The following is a 10676-nucleotide window of genomic DNA, read 5'->3' as shown; positions in this document are numbered from 1 at the left end:
GTCTCACAGCAGCAACAGACAGTGAAGGTGATCTAGTGACTGTATATTGACATCATACCAGCAAGACTTTACTACAGTTTCGATGTCTATCCGGAGAATATGTTACGGAGATGAAAAAAAGTAAAGACTTATTTTTAAATCACTTCCTGCTTTCATTTCGAAATAAAAGCTCTCAAGCGTTTTTTCTGTGGACAGAATTCCTTCATTCGTTTACACAAGGCTTTTATTCTGAAATATGTGCCGGACAGTGTTCTAGAACATAGAGTGACTTGGAAAGCTCCATGAATGAATATAGTACTGAGTTTTAATTGTGGATTATTACTATTATTTACAAATTACCACACGTTTCATTACCTTTCTCTGTCTAAAATAAATATAAATGATATTTATAATGAAATTAAATGGCCATTAAAAGGCAAACTCTATGTAGAAAGAAAGGGCTGACAGCAGCAGCAGACACACAGCAGACATGCAGCTGGTGTGAACACCCACAGCATGTATCATGCAGCCACCACGCGCTCTTGACGTTCCATGTGTGTCCCGGGCTTTATGCTGATTTTAGGCCTATAGCCAAACTACTTATTTTTCTCATTCATATTAAAGGCAGAAATACAAGATCATCTTTGGTAATCTGTCTCTCTGATTCATTCATGAAATCATTTTGTGCTGTTGTGTTTTATGTTGAGACTGTGCAGAGATGGTAAGACCTCTAGGCTTATCAGCTGAGGCGCTGCTCGGTGAGTGTGTGCCTCAAGCCCCCCAGTAGTGTGAAGTGTTTCCGTCCCTGTATAGTGGGCTGCTGTCACCATTCATACACCTGTTTTGTAGGGGTATGTTGATTGACACGCAGAGCCCGCCCCCTGCACTTATCCTTTCACTGGAATTGGTTTGACACTGGTGTGTATGGAAATTCCCCCGCGCGACCCTTGGCTCGCACCTGACTAGCGGGAGAATGCGCGAGGCCACAGCGCTCTCTCTCTCTCTCTCTCTCTCTCTCTCTCTCTCTCTCTCTCTCACCAGCCCGACCCGCAGTCAGCGTCTTCCGTTCGGACCCCGTCGCTCCACAGCAGCTCCCGTAGAGAGGAGAGAGGGCGACAACATGCCGCGGTCCTTCTTGGTGAAGAAACATCACAGCGCTAAGAGAGCAAACTATGGCAGACTGAAGTCCCAGCCTGAGGGTAAGACTCTTTCTACTGGCCACATTGACCTGCATGAAAAAGAATTAGAGGGGAAAGTAACAAAGTAGTCCATTACAAGTGAACTTTAGAGGCACGGACTGCAGTATAATTACAAATTAGAAACATTCAAATAGTCTCAAGTGGCCTACTAAATGTCACTTTAGGAAGGGAAATAATGACTGTTTGTTCTGTTCTTAACAGGAGATAGACAGTTACCTCGAAGCTGACATAGAAACTGATATAAACAGTAGCCCACATTATGGAGGACCAGAAGAGTCACATAAATAGTAATCAAGCATTTAATTGATTAATAACTAATTGTACAATAAAAATAGGTATTAATTAATCTATGACAAACAATATTATTATTATGATTATCATTATTATTAGTAGTAGTAGCAGTAGCAGTAGAATTAGTATTATTATTATTTTTTGGCATTGCAAATAAGGGGAAACAATAAAATGCTTAACTTGAAACATATTAAGTAAAGTCCAGTCACTAAAATGTACTTAAATATTAAAATTAAATTACTCATTTTGGAGCTGAGCATGTTCAATTATTGACATATTATTTATAAAGAGTCTCTTCTTGTAGTATGGAGGACCACGAGAGTCACGTAAATAGTAATAAAGCATTTAATTGATTAATAACTAACTGTACAATAACAACAAAATAATTAATTATTTGACATTTTAAAGGGCAATAGAAAGACGAATTATAAAAAATAATTTACAAATGAAATATTAATCCATCAATAAATAGTTCAAACTAAAAAGGGATTTACAAAAATACCATAAAACAGTCAATAATATACATAATTTAAAAATACATTAATTAAATCATAAATAAATAATGGAATTTAAAATTCTATTTAAAAAGAGAAATAAATAATTGGATGCACAAATTAAATTCAGATTCAGAATAAAATTCAATTCACAGGTTTTATTCAGACATTTAAAAGGGCAACTTCTTTTCCCATTTGCATTAGTATTTCTCTCAATAATTTCATTATTTATTTATGAATTCATTTTAATGTATTTTTAAAGGATGTACTTATTGACTGTTATATGGTGTTTTTGTAAATCCCATTTTAATTTGAACTATTTATTGATGGATTAATATTTCATTTGTAAATTATTTTTATAACTCTTCTTTTTATTGCTCATTAAAATGTCAAATTATTAATGACTTTGTAATTTAGTCTATTTATTCATAGATTAATAAATACATTTGTAAACAAACTTATTAATGCCTATTTCTATTGTACAATTAGTTATTATTCAATTAAATGCTTTATTACTATTTATGTGACTTTCTTGGTCCTCCGTACTACATAAAGAGATAATATGTCAATTATTGAACACGCCCAGCTCCAGACTGAGTAATTTAATTTTGATATTTAAGTACATTTTAGTGATTGGACTTTACTTAATATGTTTCAAGTAAAGCATTTTAATGTTTCCCCCTATTTGCAATGCCAAAATATAATAATAATAGTAATTATACTACTACTAATAACAATAATAATAATAATAATAATAATAATAGAAATAATAATAATATTGTTTTAGCCTAACATAGATGTTATATAGAGTAGCACTTTTTTGTTGTCCTAGATGTTCAATGAATGACAATCATTAGAGATTAAAAACATCCTCTTCTTGACCAAAATGTTTGAGGTTAGAAGTTTATGTTTTACAGTATTTAAAGACTTTGGAGAGGTCATATTTATCCTTCTAAATTTAAACCAGCACAACCTTTCTGTTTTAGCTCTTTACAATATGATGTAAGGAAAATAACGCTGCATAAAGGGACACAGCAGTTTTGTCTGGCCACAAACAAAAATGTAGTTTTGTGTTTAGCAGGTGCAAAATCCCCAGGTCCTTGAGAGACCAGAAGGGCCCCATTAAGCAGCCTCAAGAGCCTATGTAGCGGCCATCCAGGCTCCTCCTGACAAATCCCTCCTTAAACCTTTGTATTTGTTCCAATATAGCCCTTAAAGCGAGCTTGAGCCTACCCCCCTCCCTATCCCACTGTATTGATGAATTTCCATTACTGCCATCAGAATTGTGCCAAGGAAGAAGAGCTGGTAATGAGACTGAAATCCTATTTAATTTAAAGGAAAATATACAGCGATGTAAGCTGTACAAACTTGGCACAATTGGTTTATTTTTTGGCTTGAAAGCACCACAGACGGTGACTTCCTGCACGTTGTCAAAGACTGTATCACAGTGATTGTATTATGGCATGTGCATGTTCTTAAACTCCCTATTTGTATGAAAAATAGTCTTGTTTTGAGTATAGATACTATCATCAATAGTATCCATACTGGATTATACCTTGAGACCGCCCGGCTATAAAACAGAAGCCGCTTTTCATCCGTCAGCAGACTAATTTGCCTAATCTCCGTCGCAATGGGCTGAAGGAACTTTTTGAGTTCCTTGAAAAGTTAGTTCCTGGGACTAAAAGTCCCAAATGAACTTTGGGTGCAAACTCGGCGTTAGTGTTGCAGTCTTTGCTTCTCTGCTGCTGGTGTGTGCAGTGATCACCTTATTGGTTCAGAGGATTGAAACGTTTTGGTATCTCCCACCTCAGTAATATTTACTAAAAGTTCTATACTCAGCTAACATGCTTCATCAGTACAGGTTTAATCAGATTTGATTGACAGCGTCCTGACTACGTGAGGAAATACAGAAATCTCCCATGTGAAGTCACCCTAAATTGTTCTAACTTTTCCAAGAAATGTGTTCATTTCGGAAGCTGATTGAGGAAATAGGTCGTCAGGGCCTTTAAGATTAAATCCAGTTTAGGGTTAAGGACAATTCATATATACTCTATTTTATATAGACACTGCCTGTAGGAATGTGTGCACTCAAATAGTTTTATGATTTAAAAGGGGAATTATGAATTATTATTGTGCACAGCTCAAAAAAATAATTATTTGTCCAGCAACATAACTCACAATAGAGTATGTAAAATAATAGTTAATCAGTCCTCGTTATGGGTCACACAAGAGAGGTCAATTAGAATTATGATTATTCATCTTAATTATGATTTTTCAAGGGTAAAGGTCCACCAACCTCTCAGTCCCACTATAACCAGTCCACCAACCTCTCAGTCCCACTATAACCAGTCCTCTCTGTCTCTCTGTCCCATTATAACCAGTCCACTTAGCCTCTCTGTCCCACTATAACCAGTCCACTCAGCCTCTCTGTCCCACTATAACCAGTCAATTCAGCCTTCAGCCTCTTTGTCCCACTATAACCAGTCCACTAAGCCTCTATGTCCCACTATAACCAGTCCACTAAGCCTCTTTGTCCCACTATAACCAGTCCACTAAGCCTCTATGTCCCACTATAACCAGTCCACTAAGCCTCTTTGTCCCACTATAACCAGTCCACTAAGCCTCTCTATCCCACTGTAACCAGTCCACTCAGTCTCTCTGTCCCAGTATAACCAGTCCACTCAGTCTCTCTGTCCCACTATAACCAGTCCACTCAGCCTCTCTGTCCCACTATAACCAGTCCACTCAGTCTCTCTGTCCCACTATAACCAGTCCACTCAGCCTCTCTGTCGCACTATAACCATTTTTCATGTATTGCATGGAAGCTTTAGAAAGGAAAAACATCTTAATCCACACTTTAACTGTAGAGATATCACCACGGTAAACTGTAGCATTAATGATATAGGGGATAATAAGTCAGATGTGTGGATGTGTCTGTTCCACAGAGGCCCCCTGCAGCAACCATGAAGACTCTGTGCTGCACAATGGCTTCCCCCCTCACCATCATTGTCCTGGCCCAAGCCCATGGCTGCAGCAGAGAGCCCAGTCGCTCTTCTCCTCCTGTCCTCTTTCTTCCAGAGCAGACCGACTGCTTCTACCATTTTCTCCATACACCTCCCCTCTGTCCTTTCTGGGCCACTCTTCAGAGGCTTGCAGTAGATGCTCCGCAGATGCCTACAAACCAGCTGAATCCTGTACCAAACTGAACCTGGGAATCCAGTGTGTCACAGGAGACCACAGGAGGAGACAGAGCCTCGTCCCTTCATCCCTCCCTATCCTGGCCCTCTTTCCAGCCATTCCTCCGGGCAGCAACAGCAGCAGCAGCAGCAGCAGCAGCAGCCAGGAGAGCTTTGAGTGTTTGGACTGTCATAAAGAGTACTTAAGCTATTCTGGCCTGACCAAACACAAGCAGCTCCGGTGTGAGTGGAGCAGTAAGAAGTACTTCAGCTGCAAGTACTGTGAGAAGGAGTACGTCAGCCTGGGAGCGCTCAAGATGCACATCAGGACACACACACTGCCCTGTGTGTGTAAGCTCTGTGGCAAGGCATTCTCCAGACCCTGGCTGCTTCAGGGACATATACGAACACACACAGGTCAGTGAAACACACACACACACACACATTCACAACTTAATGGTGCAATGTGTAACAAATAGGGCGCAGCATTTCACATCTACTGCTGGGTCCTTACAATCCAAATTTACAGTCATTGGTTATTTAAAAAACTACTAACTAACAGCAGGGCAAGAATACGCAAACTGCTGAAACTCTGAGAGATGGTCAAAATAACGCTGCTATCTTAAAAACCTTTTTTAAATTTTGCGAATAGTCATTAAATTATGGAAAAATTGAATAGTTTACGCGAACATTTGTCCCATCTTAAAAAATATATATTTCCCTTGTATTAACCGTTACAGGCGCTGCCTGGTAGTAACGTTACTACCGGTAAAACATGTGTGGCACATTCAGTTCGGCTCTTTTCTGTCAGCGCAGGGGTGTGTGTGTGTGTGTGTGTTGGTGCCGCACAAACCCCGTGAAGGAGTGAAGGATTTCTCTTACCTCAAAGGCAGGTTGGTGTCTGGGTAGGTGGTGGAAGAGTCCGAGGTTCGGCTTCTCTTGGATCTGTGTTTTTTTTTGCCGGTCATTGTGCAGATGTTTTCGAAGCAGTCGTCAATGTAGGTTTCCAGTTGGTTCAGTGAGAGGGGTTAGTGGTTTGAATGTCTCTCTACGAGCTGGTTAAATGATGTTTAAACATTGAAGTCATTTCCGTTCCTGGTAGCAATAGATCACTGAAATTGGGGCAGCCTCAAATCTGAATCCGGTCGGGAGGAGGGTCGTGATGGAGGGTCGGCTGACACGCGTTGATCCATTCATACAGACCCCCGGCACAGGTTTGACCCGCGTCACTGTGTCTATCTGAATGGGGTTAATGTTCTCGTTATGATTGGTTAGAGGGTTCATGGATTACCAGAATCTAGAAACTACAACCCCATCATCACTGACGTGAATTTCTGTGTTCCTTCTGCAGGAGAGAAACCATTCTCGTGCCTCCACTGCAGCAGAGCCTTTGCTGACCGATCCAACCTGCGAGCTCATCTCCAAACCCACTCTGAAGTAAAAAAGTACCAGTGTGCGAGCTGCTTTAAGACCTTCTCCAGGATCTCACTGCTAGCCAAGCACCAAGAGGCTGGCTGCCCTCTGTCCTGACAGCCTGTGAACTTTAACCTGCTCCAAAATATTCTTCTGTAGAGTCTCACTGTTGGCGGAACAACAGTGTCATTGGAACAGTCTCGGGAGGTGTGCACAACAAAGCTGTCATGTGATGAAACTTTTATTTGATGACAGCCTTTTTTTTTTTTTCTTCATCAAAACAATTATTTTACAGATGTTTGAAAAAATAGTGTATTGCTACTAACATGTATTTTAAGTGTTCACACTGTTGCACAGATTGAGTCATCATAAATGGAACAGCCACAAATGGATATCAAAGTTCTTTTTGCTCTTATTGCCTGGTAACAGTGATGTTAGAACTGCTCTCAGTGCCCCATGCTACTGACCTCATCTGAGACAAACTGATTGTTATCCAACATGCTTGATATTTTGAGTTAGAATTATACTGTGTCTCATTGTTGTCTCCAGCATAGGTTTTGATTTATAGTTAGGTGTCGAATTTGTCTAATTTCTTTAATGCACTAACGCAATCGAACACAATCTTTCAGAGGTTGTAGCGGGCTTAGTTTTAAACTAGAGTGAAGATACTGGCATCATATGAAACTAGAAAACCCAAGGAATGGTATCAACCATGTCATACCAGCTTGTCGCAAAGGCGGTTAAATAACGCTACAAAGTTGCGCTACATTTTGGCGAGCAAAAACTGTCATGGCCAATTTCAAAGGGGTCCATTAAAGCTTCGGTAGGCAACAATTCTTTGGCATCATTGGGCAAAAATTCCATAATAACCCTTCAGCATATTGTAATTCAAGAGTTCTGAGAGATGACTAGACTTCTGCACCTCCTCATGGCTCATAAACATATGTACATAGACGCCACATTGGACGCTTGAGCCCATAGCAGCGATTCGTCAACGTGGGCGCCATATTGGACCTGGCAAGACTGGCCTGTAACCCTATACAAGTGAACAGGGCCATTTTTCTGGATAAAAAGCACTATAATGTCGACATTTCTCAACCAATTTCAACGAGTCATTATTATATTAAAGGGTTTATGATCTATGAGGAGTAGAAAAATAAAGTTTTGTCTCCAGTTACTTAGAATCTGGTAGTTGAGCTATAATCGATGCTAGACGCTCAGGAGACGAGTGTGTACCGTCGGCTGACATGAATTGAATTACTGACTTGATAGAAAATAATTCATATATCATAAGGAATTGTTAAAACTCACGTTTGTCAAGTATGACTTTGACTTATTTTCCTTGTGTAAGGTTAATACTTGTAGAGAGGTCCCTGTATAATATAATATAATATAATATAATTAAGTGAAATAATGGTGATAATACAGCAATTATAAAAAACTAAATAATCTAATAACATAATTGTTAACCAAGACATGCCATCAGCTTTATTGTTTGCAATGTTAGACACTTATCATTTTTAATACATATCGTACATTTCACATTTCAAACGCGATATCATGTCAGATATGAACATCAATAAGCTAACATTAACTGATATCAAACCGCACAGGTTATCCTTTTTCCCAAGAGTGCGCCACCTAGTCCCGCCCTACTATGCTGTGATTGGCTGGTACTAATTCTAATTCAAAGGAGCTTTATTGGCATGACAGAGCAAAGCAGAATTATTAACATTGACAGATGATTAGCATTAAATATACAATAATGTGCAAATATCAACAATCTTATCAAATACAATATAATAAAGGCATCAAATAACTTTTTTTTATTGGTGAAGTAACATGACGAAATATAATACATACAGAAAATAACATCTAGCAGGTACAATGATGTATGTGATGATATGGTAATAGTCCGGGAGTAGAGATTAGATGGGATTAAGTAGGTTATGTTTGGGCATGTGTGTGTGTGTGTGCATGTTTAGATGTTTGTACAGACAGTGATGTGTATGTACAGTATATGTGGCAGCAATGTCGGGCAACAAAGGGCAACAATATGCAGTTTACTGAAATGATGATCCAAGCTTGGTACTTCAATGCCTACACCTGTAGCATGAGTCTGAGCACCTGTTGTTTGCCCACCAGAATGGCTCTGGTATGATGTAATGGAATGCTATGAACAGTAACTGTCTGTGGAACAAGATCTAAATATTCCCCAACCAGTCAGCCAGGTTCATTTTTGATACACACAGATGCTATTCTGACTCCCTGCAGGCCTATAAATACATGGAACGCTCTTATATTAGGCATGAGAGCAGCTCTCCATCTCAGTGTGTCAGTAATACAAGACAGCGCCGCCGGATTTAGCTGCTGTCAAGACATGAAGCCTATTTTTAGGCTACAATATTAGGCCAACGGATACAGTAAAAAAACGTGTGAGATTATGTTGGTATTTTCCACAGTGAATATGTGAGTATTTCCATAAAGTCTCTCACCACAGGCCTCTGATGTCCTGCAAATGACACTGCGCTACACTTGCTACCAAGTGATCTGCCAGTGTGTGGAATAGGGTGTGTACAAGTGTTTGTGTGTGCTAATTAGCTCTGAAGGATGAAGAAGGTCAGAGGCTGTGGTGAAGTCAAACGAGGGGAAGCAGAGGGAACATTTAAGGTTGTGTTTAAGGCTTTATGAGTCAAGGTGACATGAATGCTAACCAATTAAAATGCCATTTGCTTTGAATGCAAATTCAAGGTGTGTGGCTATGCAAGGCCATGGCTGGCATTTATTTCTTTTTTAATGATCGTTGATTTTTGCCAGGTCAAAAAAATTTTTTTGCCACGTTGAGATCTGTCGAGGAAATACCAAGCACCGCCCACCAGCTGGAGCACAGCCAATCGGAACGCTTTTTCTCTCTGAAATGACCTGTGATTGGTCAAAGTCTACCCGCCACAGGCTAGATTTTTGAAAAACAGAGCCGTAGGAGGTGCAGAAGTCTGGTTATCCATCAGAACACTTGAATTACAATATGCTGAAAGGTTATTATGGAATTTTTGCCCAATTATGCCAAAAACCTTCTGCCTACTGAAGCTAGAAAAAGCGCAATCTGCTTTGATTGGTCAGCGTTTTCTGGTCTTTTGCATCTGCGCTGTGGCTGTCTTCGCAGCGTCACTGCAGCCAGGGATTCATTGGATGTGCCAACAACACAGAGTTTAGCAGCACTTCTACCAGTGACTGTATAGGTGTGACATCACAACCTTACGGCTCGTTTAAAAGCACAGTTCCTGAATACGGGCTGTGTGCATTTTTCCGTGGATTGAGCATTTTTATACTTTCACAGTATTAGTATTTACAGTATTTATAAAGCACCTGGACCTGCTTGATGTCCTAATGCTTCACATAAAATATGATCCCAACTGGCCTGATGGTGGCGCTATAACTTTACACCGTAAGTCCGATTGACTTGAAATTTGACTCACATGTCCGACTCCAGATGTGCTCTACAAAAAAGCCTGAAGAACCGCTAAAATCTGCCTGACTAGATTTTCCTCCATTTTTAATTTTCTGAAAAACACATTTATGACAACTCCTCTTAAACCGTATGTCCGATTGCTTTCAAATGTTCTGGGGTTCATTACTGGACTAAGCTTATCAAAATGTATTAAAAGCTTGTTTATATCTCATTGTGATTTAAGGATGAACTTCAAACATTATCTTTAAACATTTCATCCCCCACGGGAAGCCATCCATGTATTTCATATCTCCAGTGTTTTAACTCATTCAGAGTGCCAGAGCTGTGATCAAGAGACTTAGCCGGTGAAAGCAGGTTAAGCATCATACTGTATTCCAGTTGCCAAGATCTGTGTTGTTGTGTTTATGTGCAAACAGGTTTAGCACATAAATAGACCAAAGTCAGCAAACTTCGGGCCAATCATCACAAAACTGGCAGGATATGTCCACAAGAGTACCTGAAACATATCCTGAAAGTTTCATTCAAATCGACCAGAATGGGCGTGGCATAACACAAATCAGACTATAAATCAGAAATTGTTTGTCCAATCAATACAAAACTCGCAGGATATGTGAAACAATGTTGAACCACGTGTGTAAATCAGTTTGAAACATGT

The 10676-nt window shown here is 39.5% G+C and overlaps 1 protein-coding gene across 1 annotated transcript; it reads left to right on the top strand.

The window, feature by feature from the left end:
- Positions 1–936: 936 nt before the first annotated feature.
- LOC141773703 (zinc finger protein SNAI3-like) lies at positions 937–9356 on the top strand. The gene is made up of 3 exons (XM_074645652.1): positions 937–1178; positions 4909–5556; positions 6491–9356. Exons 1-3 carry the CDS (start codon positions 953–955, stop codon positions 6667–6669), a joined length of 1053 nt encoding a protein of 350 aa, XP_074501753.1. The 5' UTR covers positions 937–952; the 3' UTR covers positions 6670–9356.
- Positions 9357–10676: the final 1320 nt, after the last annotated feature.

This window comes from Sebastes fasciatus, chromosome 9 (genome assembly GCF_043250625.1).
Source record: "Sebastes fasciatus isolate fSebFas1 chromosome 9, fSebFas1.pri, whole genome shotgun sequence".
NCBI classification, from domain to species: Eukaryota; Metazoa; Chordata; class Actinopteri; order Perciformes; family Sebastidae; genus Sebastes; species Sebastes fasciatus.
This window is presented reverse-complemented; position numbering and strand designations above follow the sequence as displayed.

What these genes read in the sequence shown, in the direction of transcription:
- LOC141773703 (XM_074645652.1), top strand. Translation starts at nt 953, where the DNA reads ATGCGCGAGGCCACAGCGCTCTCTCTCTCTCTCTCTCTCTCTCTCTCT. An exon ending in ACTGAAGTCCCAGCCTGAGG is followed by an intron (nt 1,179 to 4,908) that starts GTAAGACTCTTT and finishes TCTGTTCCACAG; the next exon opens with AGGCCCCCTGCAGCAACCAT. An exon ending in ACATATACGAACACACACAG is followed by an intron (nt 5,557 to 6,490) that starts GTCAGTGAAACA and finishes TTCCTTCTGCAG; the next exon opens with GAGAGAAACCATTCTCGTGC.